The following is a 24,661-nucleotide window of genomic DNA, read 5'->3' on the forward strand; positions in this document are numbered from 1 at the left end:
TTAAATCCATGTATACATCCGTGTTTGAGGTCTAAACTCCTTGGAGCGAAATTTGGAGGGAAATTATTAATTACAGAGAAACATAGATTGCCAATATTACAACACATATCCAAGCATTTTGTTTACAACTCATCATTTAACAGTGAACATGTCTTTTAAGTTTTATTTGTATTGTTTATCGTAACAAAATTATATAAAATCGAAAATATAAGTGTGGTTTCTGTACTACTTTTTTTGTACCTCCTCAATGAATGGCTTTGAAGTTGAGGCCTAAAGATTAGCAAAACAATGAACTATAACCTACAAATTCCAGTACATGTTAATGTTTGAGATGGGAATAATCATTCAGAGTGGTGTTTGTGGTCTGAAATGGTTAAATGACTGCAACACAAATTATTTTTTCACGCTATTTTGTTTACTACTACCTAAAAACTAGTGCACTAGTAACTTACACATCTTCTTTATATGTAATGTTGCTAGTGGTAAAATAGTGTAAAATCTCTTTTTTTCCTAAGTATGTTTTTCCTAATACACCCAGGTGTAGCTCTCTGCTATGAATGTTTTTAAATTGTTGGACAAAAGTTTCTTAAAACGATTAACTACAAACCACAAATTTCTGTGTAATTCAGTGTTTGAGGTATAAAATAATTTAGAGTGGAATTTGGTGCGATATGGTTGATTGTAGACTAATGTTGCCAAAACTACAACACAAATCCAGACGTTTACTACTACAGATGTCTGCTTAAATTCCCTAACACTTTAAAAACGTATCCCTCCACAGTAACTAGATTTAAACACACATTTTAGGCCAATATTAGGGCTAAATTTGGTCTAAAAACACATCCATCCTGGGCTATATTTGGACTAAATCGAAAGGACTAAACGCCTCCTGTTTTTGGGTTCAAATAAGGCTGTTTGGTCAAGCATAGCGCAATCAGTTCTTATCCAAAACTTTAATTTGGGAACATTTTGAGAGGCGTTAAGCTCTTTATACATCCTGGTTTCATTTACCACCAATGTACACAACTCTGACTCGGCAGTACAAAACAAAAATCTTGCACTCAATAACTCTACATTATTTGGTCAACTCCTTAAAAATGTAATTATGCACACATTTTGATAAATCGGTGCAATTCCCCTTTGCATAAGTAGACTAAAATCACTTTAATCACGTAAATCTCAGACATAATCTCCTGTTTGTGTTTGTGTCCAACATCTGCATCTCAAATCCTGCTACCGATCATCAACTAGGATAAATTTGTCCATTTTATCAATCACACAGCTGGATTTTAACCACCTGAGGGTGAAGCAGAGATTGTAAACTGCCTTGATTTATATTTAATAGAATATATGCGCACTGTGATGATGGGCTGTGGGTTTAACTGGCAGATGATAAGGGCAGCTGTGAAGCAGCAACCCCCCCCAATCCAACATGTAGTTAGTTAACTAAGTCAGCAGCAGAAAAAGCCAGCTGAAAGTAGGGTAGTACATTTGATTAAAAAGAGGAAAAGCAGGGAACAGCGCCACAGATTTCCACAGAATACTGAGAATTTCTGATTGCTTGTATGGCAGCAGGTGGAATGGAGCTACATGTTAAAGGTCTTTTGGTGTGTTTCTGCTCCCCAAAGCTGATCACAACACAAAACCAGGCGCCATTTTGCTTCCAACAGCTGTCCCTGAGCCCTGGCTGCTTCTGTACAGCTCAGAAAAGACGAAATCTGGCACTGTCAGATCACCTCAGCGGCCACTATCTCAAACTACACTCCCTTCAGCTCTGCCTTTTACACAAACACACTCACATAACACACACTCGCGCTTGTTTTTCTATTTTTGTTGGCTGTTTTCGTGCCCTGTTTGAGCTAGCTAGCTTAGGCTATAGGTTAGCTAGGTTAGTAAATACTGCTGTGCTAGGATTAGCTAACAACCTAAACCTGCATCTCGAAGTTCAAAAGGTGTATTTCTATATCAAGGATGTTCTATACTTCATTATTAGCTTTAAAAAAAAGATAGATTTTACCGTTTTAGCACGCTTAGGAATGCTAGTTAGGTTAGCTAGCTTAGCTAAATGTTTCATCGCCGTAGGGATGAAACATTCACTTCGGTTCCCACAAATGACTAAATACACCCACCCACCCACAGGGACGCGCTTCCAAACGAAGCCACAAAAGCACGTACGTGCTTTTATAATGACGTTTTATTTCATATTGAACATTTAACAGTTTATACCATTTGAAAAAAAAAATACAATTAAAAAACATATAAAACATATATTTGTGCTGGAAAACACAAAGCTCATATCTCCCATTCTTCCCTCCTCCACTCACTGGACTGGACTCATTGCCGAAACAAATAACGCTGGCGTGATTGACACGCCCAGCAGCCAATCAGGTCGCGCTGCTTTGATTTGAAATCTCTGTTGTGCGAGGCGGCAGCCAATTATCTTGCAGAGAGGGCGGAGGGAGGGCGGGGCCAACGTCCTTCAGGCTGCTGCTACCGCTAGAATGAATTGAAGGGGGTGGAGAGGGGGGAGGGGGAAGAATCCAGTCCGGTTTGAGCTAGTTTTTGTTTCGCTGGAAACATTACCGTCTTCTTATACTGAGACTGTGTGTGTATGTGTGTGTGTGTGTGAGGGAGAGCGTGCGTGTATATGTGTGGATCTTTTAGCTCTTAAAGCTCTGTCCTCTGAGCACACTCATCTTTAAATCTCCCTTTTTTGTTGTTGCAGTCTTTGTTTTTTAATTTCTATTTTTTTAATCCACGCGCTTGCACACACTCACGCGACGCAGCCACCATGCCTAAGAGGAGCAAAGTAAGTAACTAGCTAACCTAGGTTAACGTTGCATGTTCAGTTTTTATGTTGTTGGGTGTAAAATATAATAATGCATGAGTGATTTAAGGCGTGCATTGTTGCTAGATTAATATTTGGGTGTTTTTTAATGCTGTTTTGGCCAGCTTGTCAGAGCTAGGTTATAGACTTTGCGTGTGTGTGTTCTGCGCGCTCGAGCGCAAAATCCAGTGTGTTGTGATTTGAGAAGTGGCGCTTTTTTAAAGGCTGCAGAGATTCCCCTCGTGTTTTTTTTTTTCTTTGCATCGTTTAATTCGTAAAAAAGAAGCAAATCCTCGATGGTTCGGGGTGTAGTAGTGATTGCATATTTTTTGTGTCAGGTTAAGTAACGTTAACATGATTTGATTGCATGGATCCAGACAAAGGGGGTGGGAACTAGGCGATCTAGTTTTTTAAAGATATTTTTCAGTAGCAACCCTTTAATATTCTTTTCTTACATGCATTTGATGCATTTTAGTTGTTTATGCACGTTTGCATCTTTTACCCATTTATTTTTAGCTATTGGGTATTATAAAACGTATTTTTATTTTGTATTAAGTATGCATATGTGCAATCGTAGCTAGCTGAAATGAATGCATGTCGTTAGGCACTGCCCGAGGCGCGCGCGCGCCTTTAACAAGCTGTAATGCACGTCCAATATGGCTGTTGGGCTGTTTTTAATCGTGGGGCAATGCATGCATTTGCTAATATGTTTCTTCGACGTCGAGGAGGCGGGCGGCTCGTGCAATCGCGAGGCCGCGCAATGGCGATTTGTGCATTACTCTTCCAGCATATTCTCCCTGCCCTTATCACGCGGGGCTGTACTGTGCATGGTGGTGCATTTGAAAAAAAAAGAAGTCCTCCTCTGAGTCGCAGGGCAGATTTCCTGAGCCTGTGTAGATCTTCATTTATATCTGATGATTGTGTGTGTGTGTGTGAGGGGGGCGGGGCGCACTGTGTCCTCCTCTGTATGGGACCCACTACAGGCCATGGCAGGCACCCACAGCAACATTACGTATTTTTTGTTATAGTTGGGGGGAGGGGGTGTTTAAAAAAAAATCTTACATCATCAAACACCAGATGGACGAGTTCTGATTTTTTGCTCTTAGTGTGTTTGTTGTATATATTTTTTGGTTGGAATCCATACTAATCACAGTGACTTTTATTTTGTAGGCGAACAATGACACCGAAGCCAGTGAGGTAAGTTACCCTGCTGTGTATACTGCCCCTCTGGATACATAGCTGAACTACAATAGCATGTACACACAGTAGTGAAAGCATAGTGTGACTAGAGCTTTTATTTTGATGATTTAATTTGTTATGTAATATCTATTTTACAGCCCAAGAGGAGATCAGCAAGATTGGTGAACGTAAGTACAGTGGCTTAAAACTTTCAATAAACTTTATTATTAGTTTTTTATTTATTTATTTTTTTAAATTTAATTATAATTAATTAATTTTTTTTAAACAATTTATTTTTCAGAAACCCGCACCTCCAAAGGCAGAGCCCAAGCCAAAGGTGAAGGTAAGAGGGACTTTTAAGTTATACAAATATGAAGAAATAAGTGAAATATAAGTAGTAATTTAATTTGTGTATTAAATTTAATCAAATTAATTAAAATTTACCACAAATCAAATGAATTCAGTGTTTGGTAAAAGTTGATTGTACAAGTTTCAGAAATATGTAGTAATAAATATACAAATGTTTAACTACATTGTCACACACACAAAAAACTTTTATCTCCATATATTAGGGAAAAATCCCTTAAAAGTTTGCCACAAAAGTAAAAAACAAAAACAAACGGCCAGTTTAGTTTAGTGTAAAAAAATTGAGATACACAAGATTTTTGATTGACAGCAACAGAATACATAGTAACTTAGTATGAACTCAAATAGTTACATGCATATGTCTTAATATACGGTTAATGCTAAAACAAACTAATATAAAATAAAATATGCTAATATAAACAAAATTAGTTGATTAAAAAACAAACATTTATACTTATGGTAAAAAGCAAGATACATACAAAAGTTCAACAATGCAACTTATTGTACTGAATGTGTTGTTCAAGTTGTGAAGTTGTTATTAATATGTTATTATTATTGTGTTTATGCAGAAGGCACCTGCCAAACCTAAGAAGTCTAAGGAGGCAGAAAAGCCCAAGGAGGAGGAGAAGAAAGAGGAGGTCCCTGCCGAAAATGGCGAGGCAAAGCCCGAGGATGAGGTGAGAGCAGCATGCACACATACTTCACAAATTATATACTCATGAATATTTTCAATTTTATGAATATATAGTTGAACCCTCAAATCAGACATATGAATTAATATCCAATTTGCACATGTTGTATTTCAGGCACCAGCAACAGAAGAGGAGGAGAAGGACGACGCGGCAGAATAACAGCACTCTGCTGCCATCTCTCACCAGTGCTCCCTGTACCTCTTTTCTTGTACAATTCAGGGGAATATTTTTATCTACTATTTTCTAAAGGCAGGTTTTTTAGTAGTTTGATTGTAGAGACACATTTTTTATGAAAGAAAAGATACATTTTGAGAGGGATTTCATCACATCCCACATTTTTACATCTCCAGAACAGTTATTGTCATTGAAAATGTCAGTTTTCTTCTCTTTTTTCCCCTTTTCTTTCTTTGTTCCTTTTTCTGTTCAAAGTGGGAGAGTGAGGCACGTTTTAAAACCACGCGTACTCTGGCGTGTTGTTCACGCAGACGGTTAGACAACATTTCGAGCTTGCCCGAATGACTAACATTCCATTGGCTCTATGAGGGATGATTTTGGAATTATTTTTTTTTTTCCGGTTTTTGTTTTGATTTTTTTTGTAACCTGTAATGTATGTGTGTGTGTTGGGGAGGGGGGTGTGAATTGCTCATTGTTTTATTGTTTATAATGAGAAAGATTACTTGTAGAATGTTTGTAAGCCGTGCTCCATATGTTAACTCTTGTACCGATGCAGTTTTTTTCTTTAACCATTCTGCTTAATAAACCTATTCTCTAGTACTGGAGTTTTCCATGTCAGGCCTGTGCATTGCGTGTATTGATTTGGTTTTGTTTTCCTCTTCTTTCTGTGATAGCACCACAATAGATTTGTATAGCAGCTGTGAAAAAAAAATACAAGGAATTTTTTGACTTTATATGCAGTGTGTAATAATGGTACGTTGTCCGGATGGTAAAAATGGAATATCGTTGTTTTTTAGCCAAGCTAACGGTTATTTTCGACAGATCAACTTTTTGAGGCGCTAATTCTCGGCCCCCTTTTTGGGGAGCTTGGATGGTCAAGTGTAAGATCTCTTGAACTGTACAGCACTCATACCAGCAGTAGCAATATTCTTGTGCAAGTACAAAATGTACAGTTTCTTTTTGATCATTGTTTATAGATGTATCTCTGTGTATTGTTTGGTTTAAACAAGCCAATAAAAATGGGTTGTGACACTCGCTTCTACCTTCTGATGTTTTCCCAGTTTGGCAGGGAAGTTAGTTCTAATTAGGGCCAATTAGCCCCTTTAAAACGCAGCCTTCCTGCCTGTGGGCCACAATTTAGTTTGACCCAACAGATGGTTTATGCTTTGATTTACAACTCTTTAAAGTTATTGTTTGGGCCATCTGTGCTATAGAGGGCTTGAAACAATCACTGTTTGGAAATGAATCATTGAGTTTAACTGCGGTGCTTGGACTTCTATTCTAAAAGAAGAAAACACCCTTTATTTACATAATTATTACATTTAATTGTTTGCAAATAATTAGATGAGGCCTGTCTGAAAAAGTTGTAACATTGATGTGGGTTTGGTTTAAACTAAAGCTTGAAAATGTAAAGCTAAATTGTAATTTTAGGGGTTCCCACATGTTCTGAATGTTCTTTTCCTATTAGGAAAATAGCTGAAGTGTCTTGTAACATTTAGTGAGATCCTAGAGAAGTTATTAATCACAGAGATTGTATATTTAGCCAGTGATGCACTGTTTATTAAAGATTGTGTTTGATTCAACAATCAGTTAAACTGAAATGTGCATAATGTAATGGTTAATCAGAGCAAATGTTTGTTGGGAAATTGTACTGTGCTGTGTAACACTTAATGCATAATGAAATTAATGTATAAGTAAGTTATAGAGTTACGGAAGAGTCTGGAAGTGGGGGGGGGGGGGGGCGATAATTGGGTTAAATTATTTAGAAATGGGATAAAAGTCTATCACATATGCAGTGAAGCATATCTAGTAACTTTGAAAAAATGTATTTCCTAAAAATATTTATTATATAGAATTCTTTTAAGGATGTAAAAAGGTCCTTTGTAATTATGTAATTATGTCCATTAAAACGGGCACACCTTTTTGGTTAAAATGGACCAGCAATAGTTCCTCCCTGCCATAGCTATTGACTAAAAAATCTACAAAAAAAAGTTAAGAACCAGTTTAAAACCTCAATTTTGATGTAAATTCAGTGTTAAAGTGTGTGTATGGGCCTGTTTTTTTTTTCTAAATGTTAAACTTTTATTTAAAAAGACATGTAACAACATGGCACGTCACAGCTAAACATTTAACGCTGATTGTAAGTTTGCTTATAATTAATTTAGCAGTCTTATTATTAAGGATAAGTGACATTTCCTGTAGCAAGATCAGTTACCATACAAGTTTTCTGATATACTTTATGTTAAGCGCAGTATACCTTTTTACTGACACGACCATTGTTGTATTCAATAAACTACTAACAACATTTCTCCCAAATTCTAAATAAGAATATTGTCATTTAGAGTATTTATTTGCAGACAATTAGAAATATCTGAAATAACAAAAAAGATGCAGAGATTTTAGACCTCAAATAATGCAAAAAGAAACAAATGTTACTATTCATAAAGTTTTAGGAGTTCAGAAATCAATATTTGGTGCAATAACCTTAATTTTTAAATACAGTTTTAATTCATCTTGGCATGTTCTCCTCCACCAGTCTTACACACTTCCATCTTCCTCTTGATTACATTCCAGAGTTTTTTTATTTGGTAAAATCAAAGAAACTCATCATTTTTAAGTGGTCTCATTTTTTTTCCCAAAGCTGTATGTTAATAAATTAAGTTGAGCAAACAAAACACAAAATATCTTGGATTCATGCTTTGGGCATCTAATAAAAATCAATGTAAATATAAGAAAAAATGCATTTATATTTTTGAATTTTCTAATCTATTCTAACTTCTGGTTTGGGATATATACAGAGTTTTACATTGATACATTAATATATGCACTGCTAAGGCATATGTGACAGTAAGACGGGGACGGTACTGTATATTGATACTAGTGTTCAAGGGTAGGATTCCGAAGTGTAATAGGAAACGACTGAAAGACCTGTTCTAGCATGTAATTACAGAACGCCCACACTGTGCTATTATATCGGAATAAGTGCTGGTTTATAGGTGGCATCAAAAAGTAGGATTAGAAGAATGCTGGATGTGTATGTGATTAAAGGCCTTTTCCAGGCTGCTGTGAGATGAAGCTGTGATGCTATTTTATTCTGAATGGCAGGATTTTTTTCAAATATATTCTAAAGTTGGGATAAATACATGCAAATTAAACAAACAGTGTTTCTTACCGTGATATTTCATGTTTTATGTAATCAACTTAATTTCATTTTTTTTTTTGTGAACAATTGTTTTTTATTGTTTTTCTTTCTTTTTTTTTCAAACAACCACCCACATTTCCCTCCCCCCTTCCTGACAGCCCCACCCAGGCGTATCAATATACTTTCTGACATATCCAAAAAAAATAAAATAAATTAATAATAATAAAATAAATAAATAATAATAATAAAATAAATGTATTACAACTCCAGCAATCAGTCATAACAGTCCACTTTTGAAAGTTCACTTTAGTACAAGATGCAGCTTCACCTTTTCAAAGGCGTCCCGCCACCTTCTCAATGTCCTGGCTTTGGCACCATGTATCCGGGCTGTTGATAGCTCCATAGATATAATGTCCAGTAAGGTTTGAGTCCAAATATTTCTGCACAACTTAAAAGTGGAGACTTAATTTCATTTATTAATGTACATTCATTCCAGCATTTTGGGCCTGTTAAACACTCCAAAATAAGTGGAGACAGGGTAATTTAGGGCTAGTGATGAGGTAAAAACAAATAAGTAAATGAAAAATTATGTGATTTTAAACATGTGATGCCAAAAGGTAACGGTAATTATGATTTCATGCTAAAGAAGTATTTACAAATGTCTTTTTGAAGCAAAAATGGTAAGAGAAACTCCAGTTTGTAACAAATGTGAGAGACATTAATGGAAATGTTTAAAAAAAAAACAATGTTCCTCAAAGAAAGATTAAAAATAATTTTGCATATTCATACCTCTACAGTAATAGTATCATTAAACCAAAAGGTGGAAAAAATAAAAGTACCTTTACTTTGCTAAAATTCTACTCAAGTAAAAGTACCCATCTAAAAATCTGATCAAGTAAAAGTAAAAAAGTACTCAATTTAAAATGTAATTTGAGTAAAAGTTACATAGTTACTTTTATTTTTTTGCTGTAAAAAGTACAACAAATCAAAAATAATTATTATTAATTAATATATATAAATTATTATTCCACATAATAATTTGGATCTTTCAGGCAGTATTTGTTTAGACCACCCAATAAAACATTTTCAAGAACAAGTGGCATAGTTTTTCCATCTTTTTTCTTTACTGTTAAGTTATGGTCATATAAGTGACTATAAACCGTATTTTTATAGTTTTACAGTTCATTATTATTTTTTTACTTACCATTTCTATGATTTAACTGCTATTTACATGTTTTTTTTAACATTCAAGCAGATGTAATTTAATGTTTCCAATTTAAAAAATCATTAAAAACATGAAAACATACAAAAAAAACTGTTGGTTGGCGCATGCACAGTGCCGTAAAGAAGCACATATAGATGGGTAGCATAACTCAACAGAACATCATTGTAGAAGGAATGCAAACATTAAAAAAGTGATAAATGCTTTACCAGTTTTGGAATGTGTTGCAGGCCTCAAATGCAGGATGGATGTTTATTAATAAATGAAAATTAGGTGGAGCAGACAAAACATGAAATAATGTAAATCTATGAAAGCCTGCTTTATATTTTCTTCTTTTTCTTCTTAAGTGTTATCTTCATTTCTTTATCTAGTGGTGTGTGGAAGATCAGAGAGTCTGAGGCCTGTTTCTGAGCAGGATGTGACTGCAGACGCTGGATAACAGCTCTATTTGATCACTTGCTGAGGAAACTTTGAAGAGTGTTTTTGTGTGAAACACTGTGTTTCTGTTTCGCAGGATCTAACTCAGTCAGGATTGTTCACAGTGGTAATGAATGGAGCAGACATCTGAAGACGGTGATGCTCTCAAAAACTCCCTCATTGATTTTCTTTTACAGGTCGGGGGTGTAGGAAAACATCAATATATCAATGTATTGAGATATTTTGTATTGCATAAAATACTGTATTGACTTACAAAAACACAGCACAGCTTTTTTTTTAAGTAGTTTACAGTAAATATTTGCCCACTAGATAGCAGAGTTGTAGTCATAGTCATTCGATCCCACTGTTCTGATTGGAGAAAAAGTTAACTTTTATTTTACTCAGATTTTATGAATATGATAATGTCTTTTTACACTATGATAGGAATATATTTTTTGATCTGAATAGATTGTCTTGATTACAGTATCATGATATGTATAATTTGTTTGTTTTTTTTAAAGTTACCCACTAGTTCAGAACTTCACTTTATTGCAAACTAGATTCAGGGATTATCTGATATTCCTTAATGTAGTCCTTAATTTCTCCAATGTAGTCTTTATTTTGATGTACTATGATGAGTTGTATATAAAATGTATATGAAATATCTTCTCTTTTAAACTTCTGAAGACAACAACAAGGCTGACTTGCTAAAATCTGGCAATCACCACAAAACTAACATAACAAGTAAGTATAAATGATTTAACCATCATTGGGAAGTATGAAGCCTGCACACACATATCTTCTTTTAGTATTTAGTGGTTAAATCAGGCCTAACTTTACTCACAGGCTTCATTTATATGTTAACTAAACAACTAAACAGGCCTGGAAAATATTTAAATACTAAAGAGCTCAGAATGGTGTTACCAACAGATTGGGAGTCTATTGAGATGCAAACAAAGTCACAAACAATGAGGTGTAAACAGAGGGATTTGGTGTGAAACGGATGACTGAAGACAAACGTACCAGCTCTGCTTTACAGAGGTGGTGAAATGAACCAGATTCATTTTATTAAAGCTCATTAAATTTATCAGAACATCCAGTGGTTCCTGGCTTTCTCTCAACTGAACAACTCAGGCAATTTGCATGGCTTTCCATGTGATAATATTTAGAGTATAATCAAGTAAGACAGCATAAGGAGTTAATATGCAAAACCACTAGTAAAAAAAAGAAAAGAAAAAGAGAGAACAAAAAAGAAACTTGTTTTTTGGCTTAAAACTCAATGCACCCCCGCTTACATAAATGCAATTTATCAAACAATAGAGTTGTTTTAGGCCAATTGAAAAAAACATTGTGGTAAAAATTCTGTCTTGGGCAACTTTCTGTGAGCTTTCTGTTTTTCTTTAAAATGTAGCATTTTACACCAAATCACTGTGAAATAAACTGTGAAAGATATCTTGAGCCTTTTATTATGTAGAAAAAAACTGTAGAATTCCTTTTTAATGCCTGTATATGTGCAGTTTAGCTATAGCTGTCAAAACCCTCTTAACTTTTACTGTAAAGAGATTTTGGAGCATTTTAATTGGCCCATGCATTACGAAACTTTGACACAATGCAAAGATCTAATGCAAAATTCAACTTATGGCAGGAAGTCAAAAATAACGTTTATAAAGGAGATACAATGTTTTTTTTCCATCAGCCGCAACATTTACAGCAGCTTATTTACAAAAGTTAATGTTAAAAGACTTTAATCCAATGACTTTTGGAGAATTTCTATTGGTCCATTCATCCAATTATGACAATATACAGATTAACTGACAGATTTTATTAATATCAAAAAGTCAAAAACAACAAAAATGGGTGTTTTCTGTTTCTGATGGGGTTTTGGTCGACAGCACTTTAAAGAAGAAGAGAAAAACCTCATTAACGTTCTTTTAGTAGAAGTTAAAGTAAAAACATTGTTCTAAGTCATTTTTTGAGAATTCTGAAGAATTTAGTTCTAACAGTGTAAAGTGTAAAGCTGCTGTTTTGTTGTGCAGAAAAGTGCAAAACAAAAATTTAGAAATTCTAATAAAATGGGTCTGATTCGTCCTGTTAATTATGAAGCATTTTCACACCTTTGTTAAATATGGGGGATAAGCACATGAACTAATTATGTTTAAACAGTTTGACAAATATCCTGTGTATTGGGTTTTACAACACCCGGAGACAAGACTCAGGATTAGCATTTACACTGAAAAAGACAAAGCAGTCTTATGCGTCTCTGACCACCTGTGGACTGAGTGATTGCATCACAAAGCGTCTCCGTTTACGCTGACGCTGACCACTTGTGATTCGATCACAGATGTGTGTCAGTACCAGGTGTAAACAAGATAAATGGGCAAAAGGGAAAGGCCTGCTCCTGCAGATCTGTGTTAATTTTAATACTTTGTTGGATCAATGTAATTCTACCAGAACTCAGAAAGACTATTGCAAAATATTACGTCCATTTTTTGACCATTTTTTAGAGAGAATTTTGAGAGCATTTATACAGAAAAAAACAACAATTCCAACGTTAGGTTTGTTTTTCTTAAGGAAACCTTGTGACTAAAGACAATTAAAAGGGTGACTTTTTTATTTCACCAAATTGAAAACCTCTGAAATATAATCAAGAATTGCCTGAATTGTTGCACAATGAGTGGCATAAAGTTATCCAAAAGCAGTGTGTAAGACTGGTGGAGAAGAACATGCCAAGATGAATATAAACTTGTTTTCTTTGCATTATTTGAGGTCTGAAAGCTCTGCATCTGTTTTGTTATTTCAGCCATTTCTCATTTTCTGCAAATAAATGCTATAAATGACCATTTTTCTTTTGGAATTTGGAGGAAATCCCTGTAGTTTATAGAATAAAACAACAATGTTTATTTTACTCAGACATATACCTATAGATAGCAAAATTAGACAAACTGATTCAGAAACTGAAGTGGTCTCTTATTTTTTTTTTGCAGAGCTCTATATGTAAAAGTTCACATCTGTACCCTGAAGTGTTGCTGCCACAGTGGAAAGTGATTGTATCAAGCTAGATATGGAATTACATTTTTTTGTCTGAGAGTGTAATATAGTGTTTAAAGCCAATCCTATTCCAGCACTTTCCAAGATTGTAGAGCAAATAAGTATGATCATACTCCACAATGGGTCCTTCATTATAATGTATGTTTAAATCTTTGCTGAGGCTGTTTTTTATTCAGGAGAAACCCTACCAGGCAGTGTATAAATGTGTGGGTGTAACATGAGAAAATGTGGAACAGTTCAAGGAGGGTGAATACTAAACATTTAAAGGTAAATATTTGTGTCTAAATGAAGAAATGTAATTTTGCTAATTTGACTAATACTGTACCCTGGGTATTTTTACATGAACTTAATTATCTAGGTTGCATGGCTTGAATAGCTACTTCATCCACCACTGATATTTACGGTGTAGTTCTTTGTGTAGTTTCTTGTTTTCATGCACCATAGTCACATCATTATCTAATAATCATGTCCTAGAAGCTGAATCAGCGTTTATATTGATTAAAACTGTACCACAGATAAATGTATCAACAATGTATTATAGATGGTGAACAGGACTGGAAATTAATTTCTGATTCCTGGAACAAACTAAATCTCTTTATTAAACCTTTATTAACTAGCTACTACATGCACCATACAAATGCCTTATTATTATTATTATTATTATTATTATTATTATTATTATTATTATTATTATTATTATTTCAGCTTTTGTAGTCAGGTCTTATTCATCAATGTTGTTAACAGATGATTATTTAGAGGATCTATTTCCTCACTTTACTTATGTTTCTCCACTTTTACCGATAGGTCACAGGAACTATACCTCAAACATGGCGGCCCTTTGGTAAAGTTACACATAGTAAACACATGACTGTGTCATGTGCACTGAGTTTAAAATGCTTATAAATAGAGTTTTAAAAGCATTAAAATATGTAATTGGTAATGAAACGTGTTATTTAGTTCTGAGTACTGAAAATAAGTAACTTTTTAAGTATGAAAAGTATTAAACATTTATAAAATCTGAATTTGCTCAGTTGCTCCATACAAACCCATTCATTTTGGACTCACGTGGGAGCGCCCTCTGGTGGTCAAACAAACCTGTATTACATGTTGAAGTGGGTATTCTCCTCTGTATTGGGGATTCTCCGGGTTCACCACCACAATACCTTCGTCTTTACTAGAAAGAAAAATAAAAATAACATATTCAAACATATTAGATATTTAAAGTAATAATAATAACGAACTGTAAAAGTGATCTAGGCCAGTTATTTACCTAACCCAGGATTAGGTAACCTTCAGTAACACTCTGAGCCAGTTAGGCTGGTGAGCCCAGCCTCCACAGCCTTTAACCGCCTGTACAGCTCAAATATGTCGCTTTCTGCCTCATATTAAACGGGTAATGGACTGTTTCAGACACCGTGTTCAGGCCTGTTCGCTTCTGCAAGCTTTTAAAAAGCTCAAAATTAATATTATTCAGAGGTGTAACTGCGTGGTCTCCTGTTGGAGAAGCTTTTAATGCACAGCAGCAGCACAGACGACTGGACCACGAGCACACAAATGTGGTGAGTTTACATTTTTATGAGCTCAGAAAAAAGCTAGATAGTGTACCTAACTTTCGTTTACACCCCAAACTACCCACAAATACACACAGTAGTGTTTTAAATCTTTGGGTTTAATGTAATTAATGTGTTTGCCTGCAGGGTTTGTTTGGGGTGGCAGAGCTCAGCTCTCCTGCCGGATTCCAGGTTGTTCAGCGCGAAGCACTCTGGGAAATGGAGTTTTTGGTGAAGAGAGCCTGCACACCGCCCTCTGCTGTTGAAACGGTGGAGGCGTTTGACCAGATCTCTGACTGCTTGTGCAGAGTGGCAGATTTGGTAAAATAAAAAAATGGATTAACATGTCCATGACAAGTTTTTACATAAAACTCATCTCATTTATAATAATAATAATAATAATAATAATAATAATAATAATAATAATAATAATAATAATAATAATAAGTAGTAATAAAACATATTATTATTATTACTATTATTATTGTTTTGAACTTTAAAAACAGCAACGTAGGGAGTCTGATTAAAATTTGTTGGTAATGTGTATTGATAACATACACAGACATGAACAAAACATCAGCAAAATTAACAACATAAGTAAAAATAGTAAACAAAATAAAACATTAACCCATATTACAGAATAATAATGAACCCAAACTGTAAATGACTGGTAATACGAGTTTATTAAACGTGAAAATGCAAAAGGCAAAAGTAGGTTATTAAAAATAATAAAATGACAAAAATGGATATGAATATGAAAACTTGTTAATAGAATTATAGTAATACTACTATTACTACTACTTTTACTACTACTACTACTACTAATACTAATAATAATAATAATAATAATAATAATAATAATAATAATAAGATAAGATAAGATAAGATAAGATAAGATAAGATAAGATAATCCTTTATTAATCCCACAATGGGGAAATTTACCATGTTACAGCAGTGCAGAGTAAAGGACAGAGAAACAGGTCAGGAAAAGGTAAATACAAATAATGATAAATCTATATATACAGAAAACCTATTGTAGGAAAATATATAAAGAGTTTAAAAAATTATATATAGTAAAAGAAAAAAAAAATATATATATATACATCTAGTGCATAGAGATATGATTATGGTAGGGTGGACCAGTATTATTGCACAAGAGTAACAGTGAATAAATATTAAATAAATAATAGATAAAAACAAAAGTGAGAAAAAAAAAATATTGCACATTAAATAAATTGCACAAATGATGATCACAGTACTCGTAGTGAGATGGATATTGCACACGGTAAGCGTTACAGCTACACTGAGTAGTATGTAGGTTTGTATGAAGTCCTGAGGAGCGCGGTGTGTTGTAAAGTCTGATGGCGTGTGGAACGAAGGACCTGCGGTATCTCTCCTTCACGCAGCGTGGGTGCAGCAGCCGGGTACTGAAGGAGCTGCTCAGTGCTGTCAGAGAGTGATGCATGGGATGGGACAGGTTCTTCAGCATGTTGTTAAGTTTAGTCCTCATCCTCCTGTTTCCCACCACCTCCACTGGGTCCAGAGGACACCCCAGGACAGAGCTGGACTTCCTGATGATTCTGTCCAGTCTCTTCCTGTCAGCGGTATCTTAATATTAATATTATGTATTTTTTCTTTAACAAAAAAAATGTTGGCGACTCTAGGGGGGACCTACACAATATTAGGCTTTTGGTTTTACATATTATGGATGTTCAGTGTAAATTTAATTTGTTTTATTATAATGTGTGTAAACTTCAGCGCGTTCCCTGCTCTCTAAGGAACCACATCATGACATGATATCCTAAAAACTGACAATAAATTATCATAGAAGGTTCCAATAACACTAATAATTATTTCTTTTAAAATACAGACAGAAATTTTACTATTCCAAATGATTGTATTCTGTTACATGATAACTTTATATACAGAGACCCTTCAGTGTACTCTGATTGTTGTTTTGTGTTTTGCAGGCAGATTTCATCAAAGTAGCTCATCCTGACCCTGCATACCGTAATGCAGCTGAAAAGACCTGCATTGACATCAGCACAGCGGTGGAAAAGTGAGTTTTGTTTAGTTACGTTATTCCAGGATAAGCAGTGCAACACATTCACTGTATAAATCATTAAGTGGAGACTATGTGGTATGACTGGGATTTGTTTGTTTGTGTGTGTGTGTGTGTGTGTGTTTGTGTTTGACAGACTCAACACCAATGTAGATCTGTGTCAAAGCCTAAAGAACCTACTGGGTGATGAGGATGCTGTGGCTACACTGGATCCAGACACAAGGCAGGTTTAGGAGGTTTTTGAGCTTGTGTTTAAAGCTGCATTATGCCAGACTTATCATTTCTTGCTCTTTGGCTCAAGAAGTCAAGAAGTCATTAAAGTAATTGATTATCAGTAAATTTTACATTTCATTTGTAAATCAAGGGAGCAGAGTTTGGAGGAAGAGTCCAAACTGCTTGAGGTCTAGTGTGAAGTTTCTACAATCAGTGATGGTTTGGAGAGACATCTGCAGTCCAAATCTTACAGCACTTCATGCTTCCCTCTCCTGACAACTTTTATGGAGATATGGATTTCATTTTCCAGCAGGACTTGGCACACTGTCCACACTGCCAAAATTACCAATTGGTCTTATATAGTATTCATATTTTCTGAGAAAATGATTTTTAACTTTTTTAGGAGAGTGGCTGAGCTGTTCATGTTTGACTTTGAAATTAATGGGATTCATTTGGATGAAGCAAAGGTAAGTTTATATACATAAAATTATATTTTGTTGATGTCATGCAAAAATCTTATAAATAAATAATAAATAATTAAAGTGTAAAAGTGTAAAAATAATGAACCTATATGGATATTGTCTCTTTTGTATTTTCTCCCAGTCAGTGTTAAACATGCAGCTTTACCAGATAATGCTTAATATAATAATGCTACTTATCACTTTTCAGTATTAGTCTTTTATTTAAAAATTATTATTTTCCTCTAGTTTGTTTTATTTGTATTCAAATTATTCACACTTATAAGCTCCAAAAGGGCCTTATACACTGGTCCTCCATTAAAAGTTATACTTTTGGAGATTTATATTTATATACATTTTTTGTGGGGGTGTTTTTAGAGAAGAAAGTCCGTCAGTTTGAATGTGAAGCTGCTGGATCTGTGCCATTCTTTCCTGCATGGCTCTCAGCTTCCCAGTAAGGTGGAGAAGCGAGACCTGCCTGAGCATATTCGCCACTGTTTCTCAGTCGATGGGGACCGTATTCAGATTGGTGGACTGTATGCAGATTCTCCAGATGAGCTGGTATGAGCTGGTAATGGGCAGAATAATGGAATAAACTTGCTTTGATTCAACACTGTTAAATTAGTCTAAAATATATAATATATATAAGAGCATTAATAATAGTCAGTTAGGGGTGTGCCATATCATTTCGTATGAAATAATAAAATTAGATTTTTATTTTGTTGCAGTGGTATATTCTTGAAAATATACAACTGCCTACTGATTTATTAAATTCAGTGTTTTGCCAGGAGTATCGTTATCGCGAAAATACCATACCAATTGAAATATCATGATATTATTTTAGGGCCATATCACCCACCCACTACTAATTACTATACATCTGTACACTTTTAAACTTTTTTGAACAGCTTGCATATTTCTTCTCTTCTTAAAGGGCCCTTCATAAAGTTGGGAAATAAACACATTTTCATTTTTCATTTTCATTTATATGACTTTTTGCTCTACAGTTTAACCTTTTAAAATTAAGTGACTGAAATCCTCTGTCTGATTCTTTCTAGCCTTTCTGTTTTCTCTTTTCTAGGTGCGAGAAGCTGCATACAAAGTCTTTCTCTATCCGAACTCTGACCTGTTGCTGTGTCTGGATGAGCTGTTGGCCTGTAGGCATGAGCTGGCACAGCTTGTGGGATATGAATCGTTTGCGCACAGAGCTTTAAAGGCGTAGATGGCAAAAACCCCAGGTAAAGCAACCCAGTCAATCAGACTGACATATTTAGGACCAGTATTATTTGTATTTTACTATACAATTTCTACTTTTATTTATTTGTTTAGTTTGGTAAGTTATATAGTGTTTTTAAAATTATTTTATTTCAATTTACACAACCAATTACCCAACCCACTCATTAGGACGCCCCCTATCACTAGTAATGGCCCAACACCAGGAGGGTGAAGACTAACACATGCCTCCTCCGACACGTGTGAAGTCAGCCACCGCCTCTTTTTGAACGGCTGCTGATGCAGCAATGCCGAGTAGCATCACAAAGCACTTGGACTCAGTTCTGATACATCAGCTCACAGACGCCTTGTGCTGATCGACATCACCCTTTGGAGTGATGTGGGGAGAGAGGGCTATCTACCCACCCAGAGAGAGCAATTGTGCTCTCTCAGGGCTCCGGTAGCCGATGGCATGCTACATGAACAGGGTTTAAACCAGCAATCTCCTGATCATAGTGGCAGCGCTTAGCCTGCTGGAAGTTGTATAGTGTTTTTAAAGGCAAAATCAAACTTCTTTTAGTTATCTCCAATTAAGCTGACCCAATTAACTAGGACTTCCCCCCATCAGTTGCAATGCTTCCGTCACTAGGAGGGTCTGGACAAGCACGTCTCCTCTTTTATTCTAATACATTTTTATGCACTGCATCGTTATTCGTTACAATATTTTATAAAAAAGTTAGTAATCATTACAAACCCACATTATCACTAAAGCCAGAGTGGTAGATGCTCTGCACTATCACCGGATTGGATGGCTCCTCAACTTTTCTGCAATATTTTAGTACTTCTACTGAAGTGTGGAGCTTAAAAACTTTATACATATCTGGCCAGGTGTCAGACCTTAGTGGCAGTGTCTCAAAGAGGTGTCAAAATAATTGTTTCTGATAATTAGAACAGAGAGATGCACAGAGTAATTTGGTAAAAATAAGAGTACATAAATAAGATATGTAGCCTTTATGCACGTGATCTTCAGAATAATTCTAAAACTGTATCAAAAACCTTCCAGAGACAGTGATGGAGTTCCTACAGCTGCTTACAGAAAAGCTCTCAGTCAGGTAAAGTATTTTCTGCAGATCTGCATTTATCATTCTAAGGTTAAGCAGTGTATAAAAATAATAGTTTAATCTGCTTGGGTCTTCTTTCTAATCTGACCTGTAGAACTGCGAGAGACTTCAGCACGATGAGGGACTTTAAGCAGAAAACATGCTCAACAAACCTGGTATGTGTTCTCTGCGGCTGCTGTGTATCTTTAACTCAGTTTAATCATTTGATTCCTGACAGATGTGTTTCTTTGAACTCAATGTAGGATCTGATGCCATGGGATCATCTTTACCTCAGTGGAGCCATTCGAGCTAAAATGTAAGACTAAACTATGGACAACATAACAATATAATGGACAACAAAATGGCTGAAATATCAAAAAAGATGCAGAGCTTTCAGACCTCAAATAATGAGAAGAAAACAAGTTTATATTCATAGAGTTTTAAGAGTTCAGAAATCAATAACCCTGGTTTTTCATGCATCTTAGCATGTTTTTCCTCCACCAGTCTTACACACTGCTTTTGGATAAATTAATGCCACTCTGGGCGCAAAAATTCAAGCAGTTCAGCTTGGATTGATGGTTTGATCTTCCCCTTGATTATCTTCCAGAGGTTTTCTTTTGATTTGATAAAAAATAAAAAAAAATTAAATAGTCTCTAATTTTTTTCAAAGCTGTGTGTGTTTTGCTACACATAATATTCTAGCACAGTATATTAAATGTAAATAATAGCTCAATTTTAGCAATTAATAGCAATAGTTTGAAATAGTGGTATTAAATAGCAATAGTATGAAACATCTGTATTAAATACTTTTAAACAGCATTGTTATTATTATTATTAATAATTATAGCAATGAAAATAGCAACAATAATAGCATTATTGATATTAATAGCATTACTTAGTACTAACAGTATTAATATAAATAGTAATAAAAATACACATATGTTATAATTTGTGATAAAATTTGAGATTTCAGATTAGTGATGCACTTTATCTCTTTATTAAGTTCTGATTGATCTCGGTTTCAGGTGCAACATTGAGGCCATGCACTATAGCCCATACCTCTCTCTGGGAGCATGTATGGAGGGACTGAACATGCTCTTCAGCCAGCTATTCGGGGTCTCCTTCCACGCTGAGGAGCCGAAGATGGGAGAGGTGTGGAGTGATGATGTCAGAAAACTGGTGAGTGCAGGGCTGGGGATGTGAAATCATCCTTATACTGCCATTAAAAGTGTATTTCGTGCACTATAAAGGATTATAGTGCGGATAATGACCCCCAATTTGCTTTAACCAGGCTGTGGTTCACGAGTCTGAGGGCCTGCTGGGATACATCTACTGTGACTTCTTCCGTCGTCCTGATAAACCCCACCAGGTGAAGGGTGCTTCCTAACCCCCCAAATCTCATCTGATCATCTAATATGCCCAAATTTCTATAGTTTGGAGATCTAACTTGTACTTTTCTCCTACAGGACTGTCACTTCACCATCCGCGGCGGGCGGCTGAAAGTGGATGGGCAGTACCAGCTGCCAGTGGTGGTTCTGATGATGAGCCTGCCTCTGCCCCCCGGCAGAGCCCCCTTACTTCTTACCCCCAACATGATGGAGAATCTCTTCCATGAGATGGGCCATGCCATGCATTCAATACTGGGCCGAACTCACTATCAACATGTGTCTGGTAAAACAAATATTTATTAAACTATAGAGTGAAATAGTTAAGTGAAGTTTCTTCAGCACTAAGGCTGGGCGCAGCAGTATTAGCATTAGCCGCTAAAGGCAAGCATTACGTGGAAAGAACCCCTAGCTGATAGTGCTGTGGGTTACCAGAACACTCAGGGTTCTTCAGTCTAGCGCTATCAGGTATCTGGCATTTATTTCCCGTTAGCGCTGTGGTTAGCGACTAATGCTAATGCTGCTGCACCCAGCCTTAGTGCTGGAGAAACTTCGCTGAAAATTCACCCTAAGCTTACTGTAAATTAAAGGAAGTGCTTTACTCACCCAAATAAATGCCTTAAAAGGAGAAATCTGTGTAGATTAAAACCCAGCACTTGTCTGACTTTGAAAGAAAGTTTTTTTTTTCTTTTTAAGAATTACATTTTTGTTTACTTAGGCACTTCCCCCAGTTTCCCTATTAGAAGGGAAACATGATGATTCCTACATCGAAGTGAGCAAGAGTGTCCTTACTAGTGTTGCTTAATGTGCCTTATAATCCAGTGCGCTTTATTTATGAAAATAGACCAGAAAATATCCGTTCATTGATAGTGCGCCTTAAAATCCGGTGCACCTTATAGTCTGAAAAATACGGTTATAGTTAACAGGGACAGTGGTGGTCAAGTAGTTAATGAACTGTGTGTCATATGTGTGTTCACAGGAACCAGATGTGCTACAGACTTTGCTGAAGTCCCATCTATTCTCATGGAGTTCTTTGCCTCCGATTATCGTGTTGTGAGCCAGTTTGCACATCACTATGAGACAGGAGAGGTAACGTAACAACTACCAGCATCCAGCTTTTTTCTTTTTAGGTAATTGTATCAATATAAAATACATTTAAATTCATATGTAGATGTTCTCATGTTTTTCCTCTTCTAGCCCCTTCCTGAAAGCATGGTTACCCGTCTGTGTGAATGTAAGAAAATATGTGGAGCTGCTGACACTCAGCTACAGGTAGCAAACCCTCTACATAGCATCTCTCACACCCTTTAGATACACACAGTTAAACATTCAATAAGTTTAGGCAGAAATACTGTACTATTTTTGTTCTGTGTGATTGGAGCCCTGAGATAACTTTCACCTAGGTACCTTGGTAAATCTCTGGTTTTGCTATTTTCATTTTGTGGAATTTTATCTTTATTCCAGGTTTTCTACGCAGCTTTGAATCAAATGTACCATGCCAAACCGCAAAACAAAACAACCACTGATATTTTAGAAGACGTGCAGGGAAGGTTTTATGGATTACCATACGTTCCCAACACTGTAAGTTACCTCATATTGTGCTGGAGCATTAAAAACTACAGTTACAGGGTATTTTGTTCACTTTGGACTAATCTGGACATTGTTCTTTCTGAATTATTTGTAGGCATGGCAGCAGCGATTCAGCCACCTGGTTGGTTATGGTGCTAAGTACTACTCCTACCTCATGTCCAGAGCTGTGGCCTCCATGGTGTGGAAGCAGTGCTTTCTTAAGGACCCCTTCAGCAGGTGAGTGCAGTACTGAGAGTTGCAGTGTTGTGTGAGTGGTTCCTTCTATAAAGGGTACATTTCATATTTAACACCCTTAGGCTGCTTTAAGATTACCACATCTGAAGTGACTGAAATCCAATTTCTTGCCTTTATGTGACGCCGATCAGTATTTTTCAGTGCAGTGTGAAGTTTTCTTTAAAAACAAGCAAGAGAACATTGCTTGAGGTGAGTCTGATTCTGACAGGAAGGCAAAGTGTGGCACAACAAAAACAGAGGAGATGTGCATAAAAAGATCAGTTATGCACACATTTCCTTTTAGGGACAAATTCACTTTACTTTTTGGGTTGTGATATAATCTTTGTATTTACTTTCAAAATGTGAACTTGTGCTGATGTTCACATAGCTTTTTTCCTGGACATCAACACAATGTGGAATTATCAAGTAAAGCATTTGTTTATTTTATTTTAATGTTCTATTATGAATGTATTCTACTTGTATGATCAAATCCTCCAGCGCCATGTTTGGTATTGCTTGGGTTACAACAGTGCTCCCTATAGACCTACAACTTCCTACATCAGAAAACACATTCTAGCAGATACAGCACCTGTATACTGTATTTCCTGTCTTAAATGTATGTCACTGTAATCCTTCTAAACCTGATTGTGTGCATGTAAAACTTTCCTTAAAGGTCACCTTCCGTCGTTTTTTCTTTCATTTTAAAATGTCTAGTTGTGGTCTCTAGTATGAATGAATGACATGTGAGCCGTTTTTGTAAAAAAAAAAAGTGCTCAGGTGTCTCTGTATAGCTCTTTTTTAATGGACTGTTTTAGGGGTGTGTCCAAAATGACCGGATTCCAGCTTTGCTCATGAATATTCATACATGCAAACAGCATGCAAATATCTCTCCTCTGATTGGCTAGGAGCACCGCGACGCCCCTCCACTGCTCTGCCGCTCACTGCCTCCCACCTCCTAACTGATGAGCGGTGATGTTGCGTCGCTTCAGCTCCGCCTCTGGGAGTTTCTCGAGCCAAGGTGGGCTGGTCTGTGAGTTTCTGCCTACGTAGGCAGAAAGATAATTCAAAATTCACCCGTTTTTCGGAGGGGGGAGGGGGGATTTCTTTGCTTAGCTCCTGCAGACAATGGGGGCTGCAAAACAGTTTAATGTGCAGGTGTACACATTCAACTCGGAGAGACCTACTGTATTCCACAAAAAACAAGAAAAATCGGATTTTCGCGGAAGGTGACCTTTAAAAAAAAAAAAATCTTACGGCATATTACTATTCCATCATAACTTATTTCTCCCTCATCCAGAACCATGGGAGTGCACTACCGCAACAAGATGCTGGCTCACGGTGGTGGAAGAGAGCCCATGCTCATTATCGAAGGTAAACTCATTTCACTTGCACTTTGAATTTCTAACACACATGCCTGTTCCCCTCTGTATGAAGTCAATCTTTACTCAACAATATTTGCTGTTTTTCAGGAATGCTACAGAAGACCCCTACTACTGAAGACTTTGTTAATGCTCTAGTACTGGACCATGACGCAGATTTCTGACCTTCAAACTAGATGTTTGTTCAATTGAACATCACTGCAACAAGCTGTTCCTTGTTGATGCCTTAATGTGTGACTTATGCAAAATTAGCATCTTTAAATTTGTTTAAAAATACAATAAAAAGTACCATTACTTCATTTTAACCAGATTTTGTCTGCTGTGTTCAAAATAAATAAAACTATATTTTAACAGAATGTTAGACTTTTCATTTGGCAGCTTCATCATACACTTCCCAATCTTTTGATTTAGTAGCCAAAGAAAACAGCAATT

The 24,661-nt window shown here is 35.9% G+C and overlaps 2 protein-coding genes across 2 annotated transcripts; both read left to right on the forward strand.

Annotated features, from left to right (window-relative positions):
- Positions 1-2,569: 2,569 nt before the first annotated feature.
- si:ch73-1a9.3 (non-histone chromosomal protein HMG-like) lies at positions 2,570-5,856 on the forward strand. The gene is made up of 6 exons (XM_007244728.4): positions 2,570-2,809; positions 3,998-4,024; positions 4,165-4,194; positions 4,308-4,349; positions 4,942-5,049; positions 5,179-5,856. Exons 1-6 carry the CDS (start codon positions 2,792-2,794, stop codon positions 5,221-5,223), a joined length of 270 nt encoding a protein of 89 aa, XP_007244790.1. The 5' UTR covers positions 2,570-2,791; the 3' UTR covers positions 5,224-5,856.
- An 8,608-nt stretch (positions 5,857-14,464) lies between these two features.
- On the forward strand, positions 14,465-24,585 carry mipepb (mitochondrial intermediate peptidase b; the record flags this gene model as incomplete). The annotated part of the gene is given in 19 exon segments (XM_049469059.1): positions 14,465-14,626; positions 14,765-14,938; positions 16,588-16,676; positions 16,816-16,902; positions 17,296-17,359; positions 17,729-17,911; positions 18,432-18,588; positions 19,626-19,674; positions 19,778-19,838; positions 19,926-19,978; positions 20,688-20,841; positions 20,954-21,031; positions 21,129-21,333; positions 22,027-22,136; positions 22,245-22,319; positions 22,512-22,628; positions 22,732-22,853; positions 24,148-24,221; positions 24,320-24,585. Coding segments are annotated over 19 exon segments (2,088 nt in total), but the record flags the coding sequence as incomplete, so codon positions are not given.
- Positions 24,586-24,661: the final 76 nt, after the last annotated feature.

This window comes from Astyanax mexicanus, chromosome 20, assembly GCF_023375975.1.
Source record: "Astyanax mexicanus isolate ESR-SI-001 chromosome 20, AstMex3_surface, whole genome shotgun sequence".
Taxonomy (NCBI): domain Eukaryota; kingdom Metazoa; phylum Chordata; class Actinopteri; order Characiformes; family Acestrorhamphidae; genus Astyanax; species Astyanax mexicanus.